A 24,876-nucleotide genomic window follows, 5' to 3' on the forward strand; every position below is an offset into this window, starting at 1 on the left:
CTCACCCTTCTCTTCTCTGACATAAAAGGGATATTCCAGGAATTTTGTTTATATGACTATGCTACAGGGGCTGTAAAGTTAGTGTAGTTCATAATATAGTGTCTGTACCTATGTTTTATGTTGGTCTCACAATTCTTCTTAAATTTTTGCCCCAATGTTTATTTTTAACAGCATATATATTGACTGTCGTCTCAGGTTTCCCCAGGTTACAGTGCGGCCCGCGACATTACATCAATATTCAGGTGATAAAAGGGAGCCTGTCTGTGTTAGTGGGTGGAGTGACCACTGGGTGGGGGGGGGGGGGGGGGTAGGAGGGGGAGATCATTCTGCAAACAATTGTAGTTTTGCAGCTGGAAGCACTCTGATTGAAAAACATTGGTCTATTACATGGAAGAGAGCACATGTGTGTTTCAATAGGTGGCTGATGAGTGGGAGGGAGAAAAGTGACCTCACACTAACAACCTAGGAGTCATGGGGCTTGTAGTTGGAGAAAGGGAACTCCAACAGGAAATAGCCGTTTCACATAAAAATATCTACAGCATTATGGTTTACTCACAACATAGCCATTGAGCTCCAATACAAGCATAGATCCTTCCTATGCATGTTCATTACTGTCTGGCAGGTAAGTACTAAAATCACCTTATGGTGGCTAACCCCTTTAACTGTCTGTGGAGAGTTGGGAGGCTGCCACACATCTTAGAGATGTCCATCTTTAGTATAATGTGTATGGGCACCTTTAGGCTTGATTCGCATTTGTTTTGTAGGATAGCCACTAGATAAGTAAGATGAACAATGGGGCATAACAGACAGAAGCCAGGAGATCAATGCAGAGGGTTGCCAAGGAAAAAGTGGGGATTCCACAATGTATAGATGAGATTTGTTCCTACACTGATTCACATGCATTCCACCATGGATTTCCTATGCACAGATCTGCATGGAAAATGTATATTTACCCATCGGTTTTATTCATATGTTGCTGTCATCCTTGCCACATTTTGTAAATATATGAGTGAGATAAAAATAGCATAACCATTAAAGACAGTCCCTACATTTAACCCACAGGATATGGAATAAATGTATGATTGCTTGGGGCCCGACCTCTGGGACCCCCAACGATTTTGAGATCAGGGGTCTTGAGTCTTCTATCTGGATAAAGTGGCAGTCACACACACGTGTACTTCTATTCCATTCACTGTCTAAGAGACATCTAGATATAGTGGAGCACAGTATTTAGTTGCCTCCAGATATACCATAATGAAAGGTACCAAGTGAATACAAAAATGTGCCCCCTTAGGTAACATAGGAAATACATTTCAAGGCCAAAAACCCAACCACCAGACGGATGACATAGGAATACCCATTCAATGGGATCTTCCAGACATCCACCAATATCTGCCTTTAGATCCCAAGTGGAAATTGAGAAGTGTGAATGAGTACGGAATGCCATAGTCTATGGGGTTTAATTTGAGGTGGAATTCCGCAAGCGGAAATTCTGCTGTGTGAATAGACCTTTAGGCTAGAGTCAGACTACGGGATCTCCAGACGGCAAATTTCTGTCTAGAGATTCTGAGTGCGGCCAGCGCCGACTGATTCAGTGCGGACATTGCAGCCCCCAATAGACTACAATGTGTTCCGCGAGTAGATCCGCCTAAAGAATGAGCAACGCCATTATTCAGGTGGAAATTTTAAAGTGAATTTTCCGTTCACAAATTCCGCTTCAAAAATTACAAAGTGTGAATTGGTGAATGGAAAACCCATTGGCTAGCTTCTACGTTTTAGTAAGCGAAATTTCTGCCTGCAATTTCAATGCGGAATTGCAGGCAGAAATTCTGTAGTCTGAACCAAGCCGTAGGTTTTTAATTTTTAATTTTTTACTCTCCTCTGGATCAACACCGCAGGGACACAATATGGATTAAACTTGATTGACACAATGGTCTTTTTTCACCCTTATGCACTATATGCATTTTTTTGGCGCAGTGTCTTTTTGCTCCAAAGTTAGGCGCATTCTCTCCAATGTCATTTTGTAAACTTGCTAGGACTTTGACGGTCCCATGTAGGATTTTTGCAGTGGTCAGTAATTTATTATTTGTGCCAATTGTATTTTGGCGCTAATTTGCCTATTTTTGACACATGTTTGGAGCAAATCCCCGCCAACAATATTCTGACATGAAAAACACACTTACCAAAGGAAGAATATGGTATGCGCCAAAGTTACTAAGTGATAAATTTGGCAGATGTCTAAAAACAAAAAGTAAAAAAAAAAATGGGTAAAAAGAAACTGACAACAGGTAAAAATCGTTAATTTCTAACGATAATTTGTTCTCCCTTAGTCCTAACAGGGGCACAGATGGGGTATTCTGCCCCCCGTGGACTGGTTAGGACCGGTGGAAATTTATTGACAACCTAATAAATCAAAGAAACAGACCCTCCCCCCCCCCACCCCCCTATAAGTAGGGGAAAGGAACTCCACCCCCTTGTGTAATTACAAGTAAAAGAAGAAAAGAATAGTCAGTAAGGGAGGGATTGTTGTGCCACTCTTAGGACTAAGGGAAAACAAATTATCGTTAGAAATTAACTATTCCCTTATGTCCTAGCCAGTGGCACATATGGGGATTTAGCAAGTAGATACCCCCATGGGAGGGCACTTATGCCTGGCGGAGGATAATACCGACCGCCCAAATGAGGAATAGCTAGCTATTCTGGAATCAACTCTATAATGAGACATGAAAGTGGAGTGAGAACTCCAAGAAGCAGATTTACAGATGAATTCCAAAGGAATCGAGCTTCTTTCTGCAAAAGAAGTAGCTACTGCTCTAGTAGAGTGAGCTTTAACAAATTCAGGGGGCTCCAGACCCTGGGAAACATGAGACTCCCGAATGGCTTCCTTAATCCAGCGACTAATAGTTGGTTTGGAAGCCCTGTGTCCCTTACGGGCACTAGAAAAAAGGATTAGAAGGTTTTCATTCTTACTGAATTCCTTGGATCGATCCAGGTAGATCCTGAGACATCTCGACAGGTCGAGGGTGCGAAGGCCTCTAGTATCTTCTGAGGAGTAGAGCGGAGCGAACACAGGAAGAGAAATAACCTGGTTGATATTAGTAAATGTTGGCACTTTGGGAATAAAAGTGGCCAAAAACTTAAGAAGAACCCTATCCGGGAGGAACTGAATATAAGGCTCAAAGGCGGAAAAAGCCTGGAGTTGACCGACTCGTTTTGCAGAAGTGATGGCCAACAAAAATGTAACCTTGAGTGTAAGGAATTTTAAATCCACCTCCTCTAAAGGCTCAAAGGGGGGGAGATGATAACCCCCTGAGCATGACCGATAAATCCCAAGCAGGGATGGGTCGAATTATAGTAGGTTTAATTCTAGAGGCTCCTTTCAGGAACCTTCTAATTAGGGGGTCTTGAGAAAGAGACTTATTGAGGAAAGCCGAGATAGCTGATACTTGCACTCGTAGGGTGGAAGGAGATAGTCCTTTGTCTAATCCATCTTGCAGGAATTGCAGAACAGCAGGAATGGTAGGATCCTTTGGAGACAGTTGGCGTAGCCGACACCAGGATGAGAATGTGCTCCATATTCTTCCATAAGATCTAGTTGTAGCCTCAGATCTGGAGTGCGACAATGTTCTCAAGACCGACCCTGAGAGTCCTTCTACTCCTGGAAGGGAACGATCAACCTTCAGGCTGTCAGGTTGAACATTTGTATGTTGGAGCAGCTGTGAGTGTCCCCTGACACTATTGCTTGCTCTGGGGGAAGCCTCCAAAATTGACCCTGACTCATCTGAATGAGTTGGGTGAACCAGGCTCTTTTGGGCCAATATGGAATGATGGCTATCACAGAGGCTTGTTCCTGCCTGATTTTCATCAATACCATGGGGATCAAGGAAATAGGAGGGAAGATGTAGGTCAGCCTGAACCTCCAAGGGATTGACACAGCATCTACCGCCAAGGGATTGTCCTCTCTGTAGAGGGAACAGAATCTGTCCACCTTGGCGTTGAACCTCGTTGCCATGAGATCGATCTCTGGCATGCCCCACCTGAGCGTGATCTGATAAAAGATGTCTGGATGGAGAGACCACTCTCCGGTTGGAAGGCCTCTGCTCAGGCGATCTGCTATTACATTGTGAGTACCCCGGATATGAACGGCCGATAAGTGGGTGAGGTTCAATTCTGCCCAATCCAGAATCACACCTATCTCTCTCAAGAGACTCTGTGACTTCGTGCCTCCCTGTTTGTTGATATAAAGGACAGCCGTCATGCTGTCAGACTGGACTCTCATAGCCTTGCCCTGAATGTGAGGAGTAAAGTGAAAGAGGGCTAGTCTGATGGCCCGGATCTCTAGGAGATTCGAGGATAATAACCTCTCCTGAGGGGACCAAGTCCCTTGGACCGTCATGTCTAGAAGATGCGCTCCCCAACCTACAAGGGACGCGTCTGTGGTAAGTATGATCCAAACAGGTTGGATCAGAGATTTTCCGTTCTGGAGGTGAGCCCACCAACGTAGACAGGACCGGATTTGAGGAGACAGGGAGCGCACGGAATTTAGTCCCCTTGGACTGTGATCCCACTTGGTTAGTACTTCCGACTGAAGCGGACGTAGGTGCCACAAAGCCCAGGCTACCGCTTCCGCGGTTGCAGACATTAGTCCCAACATTTTCATTAGATAGCAAAAAGTTACCCGCTTGGGAACTAAGAGAGATTGGGCTGTGCCCTGTACCCGTAGCTTCCTTTCGGGAGTTAGATGAATAGTCATCGCTACGGAATCTATCATAAAACCCAGGAATCTCTCAGATGTGGCTGGTTGGAGATTGGATTTGTTCCAATTGATTATCCAGCCTAACTGATGGAGAAAGGACACAGCAGTTTGAATGTGTTGGGAAAGGATCGCTTGGGAGGAGGCTTTGAGAAGCCAGTCGTCTAGGTAAGGGACTATACACAGTCCCTGAAGTCTTAGGGCAGCTACCACAGAAACTACTACCTTGGTAAAGGTATGAGGTGCCGAAGAGATCCCAAATGGGAGGGCGACAAACTGATAGTGTCTTATAACTCCCTGAATTTGCACAGCGATCCTTAAGAATCTTCTGGACCCAGGATGGATGGGGATATGAAGATAAGCATCCTTGAGATCCAAGGTTGCCAGGAAGTCCCCTGGCATAAGAAGATTGATAACTGACTGAATGGTTTCCATTCGGAAACGCTTCCGTCTGACAGACTGGTTGAAGAACCTTAAGTCTATGATCATCCTCAAATCTCCTGTGGCTTTGGGAACCAGAAACACTGGAGAATAGATGCCCGCCCCTTCGTCTTGAGAGGGAACTTCCTCCAAGGCACCCTTCTGGAGATATTCCAGAATATAGGCTTCCAAAATCTCTTGTTTGCTGGAAGGAAGAAGTCTGGTTCTTACAAATTTGTCTGGAGGAGTATCCTCCAGATCCACTTTGTACCCTTCCGAAATAATTCGGGGGACCCAGGGATCCTGGATATGAATCCTCCAAGCTTCTAAGAAATGGTGGAGACGTCCACCTACAGGAAGAGACGGGAAGGGAAGTGGGGATAGAATGGGAGCACTGGCTGGAATCCAAGAGCCTCGAGGAGGCCCGTAGTCAGGGCGCCGAGGATCTTCCACCCTTGGAACCCCTGGGGCGTCTACCGCCCCTTTGCTTTTGGGACCCCCAATCTTTTTGGGGTCTGGTTTGGGAGCCAGATCTGGCTCCATACCTTTTGCCTCGACCACGAAAGGACTGCTGAGGAAGGAATTTCCCTTTCCGATCAGACAGTCCCTCCATAATGCGGTCGAGCTCAGTCCCGAAAAGAATGCCAGGCTCGTATGTCATGGCACGCAAGGTGTGTTTAGAGGAGGTATCAGACCTCCATGGCTTCAACCATAAGGGGCGACGCCCCGCAGAGGAAAGGGCCATGGTTTTAGAGGCCAACTTAAGTTATTGAGGGGCGGCATCACAGAGGAAATCGATCTTACAAGAGGCCAAAATGTCATCCCTAGAGACCCCCTGGTCTAGGTCAGACTGAATCTGAGAAAACCTGTTTCTCTGAAAATTAGCCACCTCAGAAGAGGCTATCGCCACAGAGGCGGATGCCGAGGCGGAGGAGTAAGAGCGCCGAAAAGCGCAATCGGCCTTACGGTCCATGGCATCGTGGAGACTGGAACCATCATCAGATGGAACCAAGGTCCATTTGGATAACTTGGAGATGGCCAAATCCACCTTGGGCACAGGTCCCCAGGAAGACATCTGGTCTTCCTGCATAGGGAACATGCTCTTAAAACGTTTGGTGAGCACGGGACCCTTCTCCGGCTTCTTCCATTCTGTCTTTTAAAGACAGCAGGGACTCATCCGCTTTAAAGGCCTTAGGCCCCTTAGAGGTGGAAGTAGAGGCTTCACCCCCTTTGGCATCACGGTCCCCTAACCTGATAGACCTCAGCAGCCGCTGTGTTTTCTCCGGAAAGAAGAAATACTGGAACTTGTCTTCTTCCTCAGATGAAGAGGACTGGGAGTCATCACAGGCTGCTTCCCCAGACACTTCCATCGATCTTGGAGGCGAAGATGGTCTTGAACGCTTCGCAGACATCATCTGTTTTAATTCGTCGATGGAAGCTCCCATGGTGTTCATGTTTGAGGACCACGAAATCTTTGACCCAGACCACCATGTCCTTGATAGTGGGTTCTTGCTGGGTCTGGTATCTGGCACGGCACTAGGGGCAGCGAGAAAATTGATAGTCGTCCTCAAGCAAGGACTGACAATTGTAGCACTGTAAGTGCTTCCTCTTGGAGGACATTTTCTTTGAAGAAACCTCCTGGGAACCGTCAGCCGACGACATGCTCTGTAAAATAAGAGCAGTTAACAAATGGGAAGGGAAAAAAGGAAAAACTATGTTAATCCAGTAGCAAAGAGCTTTACCAGAAGGAAAGCACAAAAAAGCAGCGAAAGAAATCGCAGGTAGCAAGCTAAGAAGCCGCAAGGCTTAATAGCAATTCTCTAGATAGAAGTAGGCTGTTGCAAAACAAGCAAGCACTACCACTCCAGGAGGCCGCCTGGACTTTCTGAGCGGGTTTATATAGAGCCCATGCACTAATTGGGCCCTAAGACCCTCCCAATGTGGGAGGATTCAATATAAATTTCTCATATCAAGAAAAAATAATAAAAGAGGCTTGCTAGCCTCAGAAGCCATGAAGGAGTTAAAACTCCCACATAATGTACATCAAATATTTAAGGGCAAAACCTTAAAATTAAGGTAAGAAACATAGGATCGGAGGTGACGTCAGACGCCACCTCCGACCCAGCCCCTCCATGAGCAGGGCGCGGAGAGCGCGCACAGGAAGGGGGAAACCTATCTTAGAGACAGAGGTGACGTCAGACGCCACCCCGACCCGCCCCCTCCCCGAAGTAACGCGCGAGAGAATGCGCCCAGGGGAGGGAGACATGGCGGCAGCAGATCGCAGCCACACTGGAAGAGACGGGCACCCCGACACAAAGAAATGCGGCGCTGCAAGAGCCCCGCTAGAACCGGAGAATAGACCGGCCAGGTAGGAGGAAAAAGAGGGGCTAGGGGAAGAAAATCCCAAGCCCCAGGCTGTCAAACATGAAGGGGGGCCTGGAGCTAAGCTCTGCACAGGACCCCACCACCAGTCTAACCCTGTCCGAGGACAGAAAAAAACACAAGGGGGTGGAGTTCCTTTCCCCTACTTATAGGGGAGGGGGAGGGTCTGTTTCTTTGATTTATTAGGTTGTCAATAAATTTCCACCGGTCCTAACCAGTCCACGCGGGGGGCGCGGAATACCCCATCTGTGCCACTGGTTAGGACGTAAGGGAATGATAAATACCCTCCTATGTAACTATGTATCTTACTCAAGTTTGTTCTACACCTACCAGTTACTGTGTGCATAGAGTTAACATAACATACATGCACACAATACCCAAAACAATACATGTAACAATACACATAAAGCAGCCTATGTTTTAGATATAGATATGAGTCTCTAAATTACTATGATTATGGCGAGGACAAAATAGGCGATTACGGCTTTACCTGTATTCACTTATATGTCTAACCTGCCAGACTGTGCACTGAAACCTGAGCCAGTTACCTTGTTCTCCAGAGGCAGGGCCAAGCCTGGAGTAACCTGACCTGACAACACACACAGAACATTAGCACAAGGGAGGAGAGGGGAGGCTGCTGCTAATGACTCTTGGAGGGGCTTTGATATTCACAATTGACTCAGCACATCCCCCCCCCTGCAGCCCAGAGGGGCCCAGGATTGTATCTAAGCTGAGAGCCCTGGGGCAGCCATCCATGCAAGATTATTAGGATGACAAGCAAGTGGTCTCCAACTGGAATCTAAAAGTATGTATCCGAAACTAAGGCTGAGACCCAGCTCTGCCCTGGGCAGACTGGAGACGTACCATGCCAACAGGTAAGAGGAGCCAAACTGCTTTGCTTTAAGGCAGCGTTTCCCAACCAGGGTGCCTCCAGCTGTTGCAAAACTACAACTCCCAGCATGCCCAGACAACCGAACCAGGGTGCCTCCAGCTGTTGCAAAACTACAACTCCCAGCATGCTCGGACAGCCGAACCAGGGTGCCTCCAGCTGTTACAAAACTACAACTCCCAGCATGCCTGGACAGCCGAACCAGGGTGCCTCCAGCTGTTGCAAAACTACATCTCCCAGCATGCCCGGACAGCCTTCGGCTGTCCGGGCATGCTGGGAGTTGTAGTTTTGCGACAGCTAGAAGCACCCTGGTTGGGAAACACTGGTTTAAGGTTTTTGTAGTAGAGAAGTTGTACCGCCGGATTTACCAACGTGTCGAGGATGTTTACTGTTGCTATGGCAAAGGAATGTTGCACTGTGTTAAAATGTAATGATGCTGTGCCTGGTTACAATGTAGTCACATAGGACAACGAATTGTGCTTCTCGGTCTACGTGGATATCTTGTATACAAATGGGAAACAGTACATGTATACAAGTGATTCCCAATCAGTGTGCCTCCAGCTGTTGCAAAACTACAACTTCCAGCATGCCCGGACAGCCTTTGGCTGTGCCTGGTTACAATGTAGTCACACAGGCTAATTAATCGTGCTTCTTAATCTATGAGGATACATTGTATACAAATATGATACAGTGCATCTATATATGTGTTTCCCAACCAGTGTGCCTCCAGCTGTTGCAAATGTACAACTCCCAGCATGCCCGGTAGCCTTTAGCTGTACCTGGTTACAATGTAGTCACACAGGCTAATGAATCGTGCTTCTTGATCTATGAGGATACATTGTATACAAATATGATACACTGCATCTATATCTGTGTTTTCCAACCAGTGTGCCTCCAGCTGTTGCAAAACTACAACTCCCAGCATGCCCGGACAGCCTTTGGCTGTGCCTGGTTACAATGTAGTCACACAGGCTAATGAATCATGCTTCTTGATCTATGAGGATACATTGTATACAAATATGATACACTGCATCTATATCTGTGTTTCCCAACCAGTGTGCCTCCAGCTGTTGCGAAACTACAACTCCCAGTATGCCCGGACAACCTTTGGCTTTTCCTGGTTACAATGTAGTCACACATGCTAATGAATCGTGCTTCTTGATCTATGAGGATATATTATATACAAATGTGACACAGTGCATCTATATCTGTGTTTCCCAACCAGTGTGCCTCCAGCTGTTGCAAATGGACAACCCCCAGCATGCCCAGTCAGCCTTTGGCTGTGCCTGGTTACAATGTAGTCACACAGGCTAATGAATCGTGCTTCTTGATCTATGAGGATATATTATATACAAATATGATACAATACATCTATATATGTGTTTCCCAACCAGTGTGCCTCCAGCTGTTGCAAATGTGCAACTCACAGCATGCCCAGGTAGCCTTTGACTTTGCCTGGTTACAATGTAGTCGCACAGGCTAATTAATTGTGCTTTTTGATCTATGAGGATATATTATATAAAAATATGATACAGGGCATCTGTATCGGTGTTTCCCAACCAGTGTGCCTCCAGCTGTTGCGATAGTACAACACCTAGCATGGCCAGACAGCTTTCAGCTGTGCCTGATTACAATGTAGTCATACAGGACAACCAATCGTGTTTCTCGATCTATGATGATATCTTGTATACAAATGTGATACAGTGCATCTATATCTGTGTTTTCTAACCAGTGTGCCTCCAGCTGTTGCAAACTACAACTCCCAGCATGCCCAGTGCCTGGTTCCAATGTAGACACACAGGCTAATGAATAGTGCTTCTTGTGAAATCTTGTATAAAATGTGATAGAGTGCATCTGTACCAATTTTTCTCTACCAGTGTGCCTACAGCAGTTGCAAAAACTACAACTCCCAGGTTTGCTAGATGCACACTGGTTGGAAAACACTGATCTGTTCTATAGATAAGTATTCCCGAAACCAGTATGCATCTATCTTTTGCAAAACTACCAAGCCGAAGGCTGTCCCGGCATGCTGCGAGTTGTAGTTTTGCAACAGCTGGAGGCACACTGGTAGGGAAAAATTGGATCTTCTGGGTCTTGCTGTTTCTAATAAAGAAAAATACCGGGGACACATTCTAAACTTTTTTGCGCCACTGTTTACCGAGTCTTGTGTCAAAAGTTTGGCGCAAAACAATCGCAATACAATTTCAAAGGAATTTAAACCAAAAAGAACAAACATTTGCATGATGCATTTTAGTGTTTGAAAACCAGACGTGTCGTCGCATTTAGTCTAAATTATGGAACTTTTTCCCATTTGGAACGTTTTTATTAGGAAGATTACAGGACTTTTCCAAAAGCCCATACTCGTGTTTACATGGCCCAAAGTTTACACTACGTTTGTAGTGGTGTAAAATAAAAATAAAAAACTTTGAATTAAATATTTTTTTTTTTGTTTCAAAATGCTACATATATTGCAAAGTATTATATAATATTATTTCCAGTTGTATTTATTTATTTCTAAATGGGGTCTGAACATACCATGTGGTGTTGCATACTTTGAACTGGAGGCTTGTTTAGTTTTGCTGCATTTCAATACTGTAGTAGGACCACTGCATAAATCCTGAAAAAAATTGCACAATTGTACTGTGATAATGCAAATAGTGGTAAAACACGCCATTTTTTACACAATTTCGGTCATTTCGGTACTGTGACCTTACCACTAATAAGACGCCACCAGTGAACACAGCCTATGGTCTCTATAGTAGTGTCTTCAACCTGCGGACCTCCAGATGTTTCAAAACTACAACTCCCAGCATGCCCGGACAGCCGATGGCTGTCCGGGCATGCTGGGAGTTGTAGTTTTGCAACATCTGGAGCTCCGCAGGTTGAAAACCACTGCTCTCTAGAATGCGGATATAGTATTTTACATATCTTGTTATGTGTGATTTGCTTTTTCCCGCACTCTTTTTTTTTTTTATTAATTTTTTTTTTTTATTGCCCAAAAAAAAAAAACATTTTTTTTTTGTGAAATAAAAAAGTGTCGTGACACCGCAACCTCACTTATATTTAAAGAGTGAGCCTTGAAAATGTGGTGGGAAACAAAAAAATTGGATAAATATTGTTAAATAATATGGCCCCCTACTATGTTTAAAAAAAATGTTACACAGTATAAGGCTAGGTTCTACATCCAGCTGGATATTCAGCGTGCTGCCAGCAACAGATCATGGGGGAGATTTATCAAAACCTGTCCAGAGGAAAAGTTGCTGAGTTGCCCATAGCAACCAATCAGATCGCTTCTTGATTTTTGAAAAGGTCTCTGCAAAATGAAAGAAGTGAAGAGGTTGTTATGGGTAACTCAGCAACTTTTCCCCTGGACAGGTTTTGATAAATCTCCCCCTATATGTCAATTATGTTACTATTTACTTGTTGTTTTAGTACATTCATTATACTGTACTTTATACAGTTATAATATTGGTCTAAGAGCCGATGTGATCTAAACTTTAAAGGGGTACTCCGGTGAAAATCTTTTTTCTTTTAAATCAACTGGTGGCAGAAAGTTAAACATATTTGTAAATTACTTCTATTAAAAAATCTTAATCCTTCCAGTACTTATTAGCTGCTGAATGCTACAGAGGAAATTCCTTTCTTTTTGGAACACTGATGACATCACGAGCACAGTTCTCTCTGCTGACATCTCTGTCCATTTTAGCAACCATGCAGAGCAGATGTATGCTAAGGGCAGCATGGTGGCTCAGTGGTTAGCACTGCTGCCTTGCAGTGCTGGGGACTTGGGTTCAAATCCCACTAAGGACAACAATAAATAAAGCGTTTTTATTATTATTATTATAATAACGTCAGCAGAGAGAACTGTGCTTGTGATGTCATCAGAGAGCATTCCAAAAAGAAAAGAATTTCCTCTGTAGTATTCAGCAGCTAATAAGTACAGGAAGGATTAAGATTTTTTAATAGAAGTAATTTACAAATATGTTTAACTTTCTGCCACCAGTTGATTTAAAAGAAAAAAGGTTTTCACCGGAGTACCCCTTTAAATCCACTGATCAGCATTTGGAACAAACTTTTTTTCTGTTGAAAAAACTAGCCTAAGGCTGGGTTCACACTACGTTTTCTCCCATACGGGAGCGCATACGGCAGGGGGGAGCTAAAAGCTTGCGCTCCCGTATGTCACCGTATGCGCTCCCATATATCATTCATTTCAATGAGCCGACCGGAGTGAAACGTTCGGTCCGGTCGGCTCATTTTTGCGCCGTATGCGCTTTTACAACCGGACCTAAAACCGTGGTTGACCACAGTTTTAGGTCCGGTTGTAAAAGCGCATACGGCGCAAAAATGAGCCGACCGGACCGAACGTTTCACTCCGGTCGGCTCATTGAAATGAATGACATATGGGAGCGCATACGGTGACATACGGGAGCGCGAGCTTTTAGCTCCCCCCTGCCGTATGCGCTCCCGTATGGGAGAAAACGTAGTGTGAACCCAGCCTAACATAACATCTCTCTCCCTGGTCTAGAATGTTTTCAAAACTAGTCCACAGACCTAAGTATAATGTATAGAGTTTACCCCTGACTCACAACCAGAGATAGTATGCAGCATATAGCATAAGGATTTTGCATTAAAGCATTATATACGAGCAAATACACAATGTAAAAGCAGCATATAAGAGCATTAGGGTACGTTCAGACACGCAGATTTTCTGTATAATTTACGCTGCAGATCTGCTGGTGAAGGCCCGCTCTATGCTGGCTTTACATGTGCCTGCTCGTAGTGGCAATACGCCGCTACCAGCAGGCACACTGCGATGTGCGAGTCGCAGTATACTCGCACATCTCGGGAGCTCTCTGTCTAGCTCAGAGCAGGGAGAGCGGCCGCGATGTGCGAGTACGCCGCGCACATCGCTGCAGTGTGTCTGCTATTGCGGCGCATTGCCGCTACCAGCAGGCACATGTAATGACAGCATAGAGCGGGGCCTTCACCAGCGGATCCTGCGAAAATCTGCGCGTGTGAACGTATCAAGGCAACCGATATAACCCTCAACCAACAGGCCCTGCAGCTTCCTTAGTGGGACACTGCATACATATTTCAATCATGTCAAAGGAACCCTCCGATTATAGGCATCATCCACGGATCTAATACATATTGGATGGGTCATCAGTCTTCTGTCACTTGCTGTTGGGTAAAGGAAGAATTAAATATGATAGATTCCATGCCAGCCCTATGTTCTCCTGGGAGGTTTCTGGCAGAGGCTTACCCCTTCAGCTGATCTATATATGACTGTCTTTACGGTTCTGTCTATGGGAAGTTAAGTAGCTCTCATAGTCTTCTGATATAATACACCAGTGGTCTCCAACCTGCGAACCTCCAGATGTTGCAAAACTACAACTCCCAGCATGCCCGGACAGCCTTTGGCTGTCCGGGCATGCTGGGAGTTGTAGTTTTGCAAAATCTGGAGGTCCGCAGGTTGGAGACCATTGTGATACACCATCGATATCTATTCCGATTGTTTGTTTTTTGTGTTAGTATTGCTGTATGTCTAACTGTAATCTGTTTGGCCTCCTACTCTTTTATCGCTTATGTATAATGCCTTGACTGTTCATCTTGTTTTACACTTGCTGCCGCTATATTGTATCTCACACCTTCATCTTCTAAAGTGCACTGTAATTATTGTTAAACACAGAACTCCAGATAGAGTTGCATGCAGTGTAAGCCTGCACCCTGTACGTGTCTTTTAACACTTCACAATAAAGGAGGATTTCCCAATGTCTCCCACACCTTCATACACTATTGTAAGAAACGCTAAGATAAGATGAAGTTATAAAGACATGGGTGCTGTACCGTGCACTGAGCAACCAAGAGCAGAGGGAAATGTATGGAATTAAAATGCAGATCACCACAATATGCCAGTCTGTACCAAAACCATCTGTAGGTTATCCAGGGGTACAGCCTCCATGCAGGTAAGGTTTGTTATACACTCCTCTAGGTGCGTTAGTTAAAACCAGGGGTTAAGTCCTGGGGAAAAAAAGGTGTGGGAACTCTTCCACTCAAGGACTGGACCTGCAGAACTCCTGCTAATGGCAACGTTGCTCCTGCTGTGAAAAAAGTGCAGGAACTCAGTTCCCGCATGTTCCTGCTGGACTTGAGCCCTGGTTAAAACTATAAACTAAAAGCTTTCTCAAAGTACACCCATAAGTGTATCTGGCAGGGAAGCAGTCATAGCAGCTGCCATGCAGCCCATCAACTAAGGAGCCCATTTCCATTGTGATATAAGATATAGTTAATAGTTTGATGTATGTTCAGTGTCATTTATAGCGTTTTACTATGGAGTCCTTTGGTTTCCCCTGCTGTATTGTACTGTGACATTATTACTGTGTGCATTATATAGGCCCAGATTTATCAAACTGTGTGAGAGAAAAAAATAGAGGGATTTTCCCCCAGCAACCAATCACAGCTCAGCTTTCACTTTACCAGAGCTTGTTAGCTGAGCTGTGATTGGTTGCTATGGAAAAATCTCTCAATTTTTTCTCTCACACAGTTTGATAAATCTGGGCCATAGGCCCAAATTGAGAGATTTTTCCATAGCAACCAATCACAGCTCAGCTAACAAGCTCTGGTAAAGTGAAAGCTGAGCTGTGATTGGTTGCTGGGGGAAAATCCCTCAGTTTTTTTCTCTCACAAAATTTGATAAATCTGGGCCTATGTGAATATAATCTAATGTCTCTTTGTGCCCTGGGGGGTATTTATCAACGGATTTATGTGTTTTTTTTTTCATAAATGTTTGGTGCAATTCTTTGGCGCAGTGTCTTTTTGGGCCAAAGTTTGGCGCATTCTCTCCACTGTCATTTTTTAAACTTTCTCAAAATCACACTGTCCTGTGTGTGATTTTTACTTTGGTCAGTAATTCATCATTTGCGCCAATCGATCTTGCGCCTTTAGGTTTTTTTTTGGCGCAATTCCCCGCCAAGAAATTTTGTGCATGGAAAACACACATAGCAATGTCAGAAAATGTAAAGGCATCAAAATACATGAGAAATTTTTTTTGGGGATAGCAGCGACACTATCCTTCGACATAGTTGTCTCTGAGGGACCTTCACCCTCCGTCACACAGGTTCAGGAAAGAAAAAAAACATTTCACATGGTGGCTTTAAACCCCACAAAAGATAATAACTCACGTCGCTTGCTGATATACTGCAGGAGGGACTCCGAAATGGCTGCTCTACGCGGTAAAATACGCTCTATAGGGTAAAATCCTCTGTGGCGGCGGTAAGTTCTGTGTAAAAGGCGCTGTGAACAGCTGATTTCAACAATTGCGCCAAAATTACTAATAACGTGCACCAAATGATAAATTTGGTGCACGTTCCACAAAAACCAAAGTGAAAAAAAAAGGCTAAAAAGAAACTGTCAACAGGCAAAATTGATAAATACCCCCACTATGGTTATAATCTGACATTACTGTGAAGATTATCTGTGAATTTGAGAGTAAGCTTGGTCACGGGGGATTAGGGACCCATTCCAAGTTTTGCTCTGGGGCCCCATGACTAGTTGTTACGCCCCTAAACGTACCCACTGTAGAAAGCACCCTTAAAGGTTGCAGCATCATAGATTTGTAGTAGAATTGACATGATATGTCATATGGATGTAAAGTTCAGGCTTAAAGGGGTGCTCCGCCCCTAGACATCTTATCCCCTATCCAAAGGATAGGGGATAAGATGTCTGATAACGGGGGTCCTGCCGCTGGGACCCCCGCAATCTCCAGGGAGCACTCGACGTCCGTTTAGGACGCTGGGTGTAGGCGGCCGGGGTGGTGACGTCACGGCCAAGCCCTTCGTGATGTTACGCCACACCCCCCCCCCCCCCCCCCTCTCAATGCAAGTCTATGGGAGGGGAGGTGGTATTGATGTCACGACCCCTCTGCTCCGCTCCATGCATTCGGAACAAAATGTTCTGAATGCTGGGGCAGCGGAGTACCCCTTTAAAGAGGTATTCCCATCTTATCTAGCATAGTTATACTTGTAGGGCACATCAAGTTAAATATTTTTGCTAACTCAATTATGTAGTAAATTTGTCTCCTACTGATCTCCCCTGTCCTTTCCTTCCCACTTAAAGGGGTACTCCGGCGGAAATTTTTTTTTTTTTTTTTTTTAAATGATCTGGTGCCAGAAAGTTAAACAGATTTGTAAATTACTTCTATTAAAAAAATCTTAATCCTTTTAGTACTTTTTAGCAGCTGTATGCTACAGAGGGAATTCTTTACTTTTTGAATTTCTTTTTTGTGTTGTCCACAGTGCTCTCTGCTGACACCTCTGTCCGTGTCAGGAACTGTCCAGAGCAGCATAGGTTTGCTATGGGGATTTTCTCCTGCTCTGGACAGTTCCTGATACGGGCATCAGGTGTCAGCAGAGAGCACTGTGGACAAGACAGAAAAGAAATTCAAAGAAATAAAGATTTTCCTCTGTAGCAAACAGCTGCTAATAAATACTGAAAGGATTAAGATTTTTTAATAGAAGTAATTTACAAATCTGTTTAACTTTCTGGCACCAATTCATTTAAAAAAAGAAAACGTTTTCCACCGGCGTACCCCTTTAAAAAACATATTAGCAAAAATATTAAACTTGACGTGCCCTACAAGATTAACTACATTAGTTGAAAATGGGAATAACCCTTTAACTGACTTTTATGGGAATAACATGATTATCATGGAAAATACGCTGGGGTTTACTGTAGAGTGAAAAACAAGGACTATGGCAATAAAGAAATGTGGATAGCTGCGCAGCATAACATTGGTTCTTTAAGTCTATTATACAGACGTATGAATGAGGCATTATATTCTAGATATCTCCATTTTTTTATTTCTACTCCTTGATGAACTAGAATCCTTAAGGGAAATGAATTTTTGTGACAATAACTAAGCCTGAAGTATAAAGTGATCTCTTGACATTTAATATTATTAGTTGTGAAAAGAAACCACAAAATCCCCAGTGACAGTCTCTGTTCTCTCTTATGGTGCATTTTTCTAGTTTTTTTTTTTATACTTCTAATAGGGAACAGATATAACACATGCATCAAAAGGTTGTTATATGGGCTGTATAAATCCTCCTATGTCATAAATTAAAGTTTAATCTCATTTTCAAGCTTTGTTTTTCTTATTACTGTAATGTTTATGGTCTCGGCCCTCAGATTCCTGGGTAAACTGTAAAGGGGTCATTTAGGCAAAACATTGAATTCAACTAGGTGCATGCACTGTGGTGCCAAAGTGTTGGAGTGGACAAAGGGGTATGTATATAGGACAGCGTTTTGGCCCGTGCATAAGACTCTGTAATGTGCCGTATGTTGGTCTGCAAGGTCTGTGGGCCTGAACTTGTCCATCACAGGAGAGTTGGTGGGCTGGAGGCCAGAATTTTGTGCTTGGTTGGGTTGTGCATTATAGGAGATGTCCGGTGCAGACTTTTTCTATTCCATCCTGCCCGGGCTGCAAAAAAAGAGAAAATAAACTTTCACTTACCTTCCTACGTTCCCCCGGAGCTCCGCAACAGCTTATTGGTTGTCCAGGCTGTCTACTTCCTACTTCCCTTAGCCCGATACATCACACGGCACTTCAGCCTATCACCGGTCGAGGCAGGACATCGCTTGTGGCTGAGTTTGAGACCCAGAGGATCAGAAGTACCTGAACAGTATCACATAGTGAGAAATATTATGGGAATGCAAACTGTGAGCTTAAAGGGGTACTCCGATGGAAAACTTTTTTCTTTTAAATCAACTGGTGCCAGAAAGTTAAACAGATTTGTAAATGACTTCTATTAAAAAAATCTTAATTCTTCCAGTAGTTATTAGCTGCGGAATACTACAGAGGAAATTATTTTCTTTTTGGAACACAGAGCTCTCTGCTGAATCACAAGCACAGTGCTCTCTGCTGACATCTCTGCCCATTTTAGGAACTGTCCAGAGCAGCATATGTTTGCTATGGGGATTTTCTCCTACTCTGGACAAGTTCTTAAAATGGACAGAGATGTCAGCAGAGAGCACTGTGTTTCCAAAAAGAAAATAATTTCCTCTGGAGTATTCAGCAGCTAATAATTACTGGATGGATCAAGATTTTTTTAACAGAAGTAATTTACAAATCTGTTTAACTTTCTGCCAGTTGATTTAAAAAAAAAAAAAATATAATAATTTCCACCGGAGTACCCCTTTAATGCGCCATAGTGTCTTATGAACTGTGAGGACTTTAGCCCTGAGGTGATCCAGCATTGTGAGGTGTGTGTGGACTATAGAAGACATCAGAGAGAATCCATAGCAGACGAGCATGAGCTGAGGAAGACTTCAGTCCTGTAGAAAGCCAATACTGTGTAGGCTGAGAGAAAATGACGCTTTAGGACAACTTGTGGATAAGAGTAGACTGGCTGTCCTTTGACCTATTATATTGGAAGTTACAGATAATCTGTGTCAAGTTAAAGTGAACTGTGCAAAAAACAACATTGGCCTACAAAGATAAAACCTGACGGTCTGAGGGATTACTGCATTGTACTACTGGTTTACTGTCGATGAACAAACCAAAATGAGCAGCCCTTAAGAGAGATGGTGTCTCTTTTATGAACAATCCAGTATATAGAAAGTAAGAAGACAAAAGCACTCACCCTTGAATCAGCAAACATGGAGGGACTTTATTGAAACATCAAAGTGCAGTTAGATCAACGGGGGAGAACAAGGCATGCAGCTCCGTGATCTGCGAGAGGAGCGGTGACAGCCTCGTTTCGTGGTCAAACACACCGCTTGGTCGCGCCTCTGTGAGGCGCGACCAAGCGGTGTGTTTGACCGCGAAACGGGGCCATCGCCGCTCCTCCCGCAGATCACGGAGATGCATCCCTTGTTCTCCCCCCGTTGATGTAACTGCACTTTGATGTTTCAATAAAGACCCTCCACGTTTGCTGATTCAAGGGTGAGTGCTTTTGTCTTCTTACTTTCTATATACTGGATTGTTCTGTTCGCAACTCCTAGATGGGACAGACTGGCAGGAAGTAGCCTTGCAACCTGTGGAGTATTTTACAGTCCCTTACAAAGACCACTCAAAAACTGTCACTGTTATTAAAAGTTTTAAACAAGTTTAATCTGCAACCATAAAGCCTACCGTGCTTTTGAGAGTATTCGGCAACCACAAGCATATTGGGACACTGAGTGTGTTGTGAAAGGCTGCGTTCACATCATGATTTCTCCATCCGGCTGGAGTACACGATTTTTATAGTTTAAAATCGTATGGAATCGTATATAAAGTCGGATCCATTGACCTCCATTAAAAAATCGAATCCATTACACACATCCAATTTGATCCGCATCCGATTTCACACGATTTTTGTTTGGGTCTGAAATCGGGGTTGACCACGATTTCAGACCTGAACAAAAATCATGTGAAATCGGATGTGGATCAAATCGGATATGTGTAATGGAACCGATTTTTTAATAGAGATCAATGGATACGACTTTATATACGATTCCATACGATTTTAAACTATAAAAATCGTGTACTCAAGTCGGATGGAGAAATCGTGATGTGAACGCAGCCTAACTCAAGCATTTGTACCACTGTTGTAAAAAAAGGTAAAGCCACCTCACAACAGAAACATTCTGATCCTTTTATCGAGCCACCTCTTCCAAGAGGAGCTTCTATCTATGTCTCTGTATAGAAGGCTTGACATTTTTAATTATGGCTATAATTTCTTTTCCGAACAATATCTTATCCAAAACCGTTTTCATTTTACAGTCTTTTCAACGAAATTAGACAAAATGCTACTGCTTCAAATCCACCAGCTCCACAGAGGGCGAAAACTGCTGTTGGGGCCACCAGGGGCCAGACTGACTATGTCGAAGAAACTAAGGAGCAGATCCAAACTCCTCCAGAATGGCTAGAGAAGGAGATGATACGCCGGCAGCAGAGACGGTATTCCCTGGGACTTGTGGACAATGTATTGGAAAGTCTTCAGAATTTCTCTGATCCAGCCAGGAGCCTTCGAAAAGAGAAGGTAGGAAATGCTATTGGAATGTGTGTGCTTATATTAGCCAAGAATGTCTGGTGATCCATAGCAAGAAAATATGGAGACCATCAGAGAGGCAAATCTACCCCGATCCCTTATTTTCAGTCCTGTGCGTCCACAACATTTTAGGTTTTTAGTGTCTAAATTGTTTAGATTTTTAGTTTGAGGCCTTTTTATTGTTAAAGGGGTTATCCAGGAAAAAACTTTTTTTTTTATATATATCAACTGGCTCCAGAAAGTTAAACAGATTTGTAAATTACTTCTATTAAAAAATCTTAATCCTTTCAGTACTTATGAGCTTCTGAAGTTAAGGTTGTTCTTTTCTGTCTAAATCCTCTCTGATGACACCTGTCTCGGGAAACGCACAGTTTAGAAGAGGTTTGCTATGGGGATTTGCTTCTAAACTGGGCGTTTCCCGAGACAGGTGTCATCAGAGAGGATTTAGACAGAAAAGAACAACCTTAACTTCAGAAGCTCATAAGTACTGAAAGGATTAAGATTTTTTAATAGAAGTAATTTACAAATCTTTTTAACTTTCTGGAGTCAGTTGATATATATAAAAAAGTTTTTTCCTGGAATACCCCTTTAAGTATTTTAGTAAATTATCTTTTTGCTCAGACCACATTTACTTTAAAGGGGTATTCCAGTTAAAGGGAACCCGTCATTAAGTTTTGCCATATATAACCAGTGGCAACACGTAATAGAGGTTAATATCATGTGTCCTACCATGTTTGGATGTCTGCTGGCACGTCTGTAAATGTGGCAAAAACAACTTTAATAACTGTCACATGCAGTATGTAAATGAGGCTTAAGTAGTCACCAGGCATGCTCAAGTAGTCACCAGGCATGCGGCCTGCTGAAGAAGTCACGGCTCCCCACGCTGTACTCACGCTCATTCAGGCTCTAATCACTCCTATTTAGACATGATTGACAGCCTACCTCTAAGAAATGACATCAAACCCTGACTGAGCTGCTGAATCATACCTAGATAGGTATTATTTGAGCCTGAATAGGGTGATTACTGCTCTGGTAGCCATGACTACTTTAGCAGCCGCACGCCCGACTGAGCCTCATTTACATACAGCGTGTGACCATTTATAAAAATTGTTTACTTCACATTTATAGATCTACCAGCGGACATCCAGACATGGCAGAACATGTGATATTAACCTCTATTATGTGTTGCCACTGATAGTGATTGGTTCCCTTTAAAAACTATTTTTTTTCATATCAACTGGCTCCGGAAAGTTAAACAGATTTGTAAATTACTTCTATTAAAAAATCTTAATCCTTCTAGTACTTATCAGCTGCTGAAGTTGAGTTGTTCTTTTCTGTCCGACAACAGTGCTCTCTGCTGACACTTCTGTCTGTCTCAGGAACTGCCCAGAGTAGGAGCAAATCCCCATAGCAAAGCTCTCCTGTTTTGGACAGTGCCTGAGACAGACAGAGGTGTCAGCAGAGAGCACTGTGTTCAGACAGAAAAGAACAACTCAACTTCAACAGCTGATCAGTAATGGAAGGATTAAGATTTTTTTAATAGAAGAAATTTACAAATCTGTTAAACTTTGATATGAAGAAAAAAATAGTTTTTAACTGGAATACCCCTTTAATAAACCAAAAGAGGATACAGTATGCTGTCAGCACTGCCACAATAGGACTTGACCAAATCAGCACTGCAGCTGCTACTTACGGACTCTTTTCCGTCCCTCACTCCTGGTGCTCATCAAGAAATCAGATTAATATCCAAACAAAGAAGGTAAGGAGGCACTTGGGTCTTCAGTGATGTTACTTTATTAGAATCAGGTCATGTTACAATGCCTGGCCCACGGGCCTCCTTACCTTTAACCTGTTTGCATGTTCAATGTGCAATTTTCCAAATTTTAATAAAAACCACATGTTTTCATTGCAATTTGCACAATTGTGGTATAATAGTATAATTTTTGCATAGATTTTGGGAAAATTACGTCAAAAACAGGTAAAACGCAGCATAAAACTTAATGTGTGAACACAGCCTCAGAGGAGGTGTATAACAACTATATATCCTAATCCCATAGAGATCACATGACTCAGTTACAGTAATTTAAGTTATAACCTTAAGACACTGCGTCCCAACCAGGGTGCCTCCAGATGTTGCAAAACTACAACTCCCAGCATGCCAAAGGCTGCCCAGGCATGCTGGGAGTTGTAGTTTTGCAACAGCTGGAGGCACCCTGGTTGGGAAACACTGCCTTATGGTCATGAATCATGTGGATTATAGAAAAGCCATAGTGTATCACTCCAGTTATCACTTCCGAAGATTCATTATTACTATTAGTGTAAAGCCTTTTGCAGTATCTGCCAAGGAAGATTACCCCATAATCCAACAAAGAACCATAAACAATATAAACTATATAATAGTGAATCTCATCATCTTTTATGATATTTTGTTTCAACAGCTTGAACATCAAGTGACCCTGGAGCAACTCCATAAACTAAAGAAAGCTTTTGAAGTATGTGTCCTCTGTGGTCAAATGATTATTTATAGTTTGGAAATCAGAAAAGAAGAATTCCCTGTATAGGACAGTGTAATAATACCCCTGCTATATATTGCTGCTACGGCTAAATATTACTAAAACAACAGTCAGTGTGTACAGTGCTTGCAGAAAAATACAAAACAAATGCACCAGCTCACCATATGTAGATCTGTAGAAAACACCTCCGGGAGCACAGGGCAGAAAAGCTGAGCCACATCCTCAGTCCAAGCAATGGAAACAATGAAGGTAGTTGTCCAGCTCCACAAAAAATGATTAAAAGTCCAAAACTTTAATGAAACTCCATATTAAAAACTCATCGTACAAAAACACACACATACAGTATAAGTGCTCAAGGGAGTTAAAACCCTCACATGCCAACGCGTTTCAATCACTATGGATCTTAATCATGGCTCGTCTATTCACATGAAAATGCAGACTATATATGTATATGCCTTCATAAACTGGATACAACATGAGCGCCCCCACCACGCCGGAAACACCAAACTGAGAGTGGGGGAAGGTAAATGACATAAACGCAAATGTTACCATACAATACTACAATATTACAAGCATACAAAGGCCTAATGTTGATTTACATTGTCTAAATAGCACCTATGATCTTTTTTCGCCCTACAATCTCTTCTTCATAGCTCAGCTCTTCCTGAGGATAAGATATGAGGACGGGACATGAGGTGGGGATAATATGAGGACAAGATATGAAGTCAGGACATGAGGACGAGATATGAGGACAGAATATGATGACAGGAAATTATGAAAATAGATGAAGATGGGATATGAGGACAAGACATGAGGATGTGACATGATTAATGAAAATGAGGACAAGATATGAGGTCGGGATATGAGGACGAAATAATATATAGGATATGAGGATGGGACATGATTAATGAATATGAGGACTAGATATAAGATCGGGATATGAGGTTGTGATATGAGGACGGGATATAAGATCGGGATATGAGGACAGGATAGGAGGTCAGCATATGAGGTCGGGATATGAGGACAGAATAGGAGGTCAGCATATGAGGTCGGGATATGAGGACAGGATAGGAGGTCAGCATATGAGGACGGGATATGAGGACAGAATAGGAGGTCAGCATATGAGGTCGGGATATGAGGACAGGATAGGAGGTCAGCATATGAGGACGGGATATGAGGACAGGATAGGAGGTCAGCATATGAGGACGGGATATGAGGACAGGATAGGAGGTCAGCATATGAGGTCGGGATATGAGGACAGGACATAAGGATGGGATATGAGGCATGAATATGAGGTTGGGATAATATGAGGACAGAATATAAGGACAGGATTCGGGATAATATGAGGACAAGATAGGAGGATGGGACATGAGGACAAGACATAAGGATGTGAGGTCAGCATAATATGAGGGCAGCATATGAGGTTGTGATGGAAGGACAGGAGGTCATCATATGATGTCGGGACATGAGGATGGGATATGAGTTCAGGATAATATGAGGACTGGATATGAGGTCGGGATATGAGGACAGGACATGAGGATGGGATATGAGGAATGAATATGAGGTCGGCATAATATGAGGATGGGATATGTAGATTTGATATGAGGTTAAGGTAGGTAAATTGGGCAATGCCGGGTACCCAGCTAGTTGACATTAAAATTCTTGGTGGTCAAAAGCCATGGGTTTTATAAGTGGCCCCACCTCACCAGGCTGTACACCCCTTCACATATACAGTACATTATAAATTCGGGTCATACAGGTAAAATATGCGAGTTGTAGTTTTGCAACAACTGGAGGCCCCCTTATTGGGAAACACTCCTTTATAGAACCAGATTACATCTGTCAGTATAGATGTCATTCTAGCAGGATTATGTGTTCTGATTGAAAGCG

General features: G+C 43.3%; 1 protein-coding gene across 7 annotated transcripts in view; it reads left to right on the forward strand.

The window, feature by feature from the left end:
• Window positions 1-24,876, forward strand: part of LOC130358518 (WD repeat-containing protein 49-like) — a 148,293-nt gene that overhangs the window by 10,259 nt on the left and 113,158 nt on the right. For 2 of the 7 annotated variants that reach the window (XM_056561861.1, XM_056561863.1), the window contains exons 2-3: window positions 20,206-20,464; window positions 22,912-22,965. In XM_056561861.1, coding sequence (XP_056417836.1) covers window positions 20,206-20,464; window positions 22,912-22,965 — 313 coding nt within the window. Of the gene's footprint in view, window positions 1-8,238; window positions 8,431-13,968; window positions 14,411-15,604; window positions 15,717-17,651; window positions 17,727-20,205; window positions 20,465-22,911; window positions 22,966-24,876 lie in introns of those variants that run through there. The other 5 variants (XM_056561859.1, XM_056561862.1, XM_056561858.1 and 2 more) reach the window with 5 other exon arrangements.

Source organism: Hyla sarda, chromosome 2 (assembly GCF_029499605.1).
Source record: "Hyla sarda isolate aHylSar1 chromosome 2, aHylSar1.hap1, whole genome shotgun sequence".
Taxonomy (NCBI): Eukaryota; Metazoa; Chordata; class Amphibia; order Anura; family Hylidae; genus Hyla; species Hyla sarda.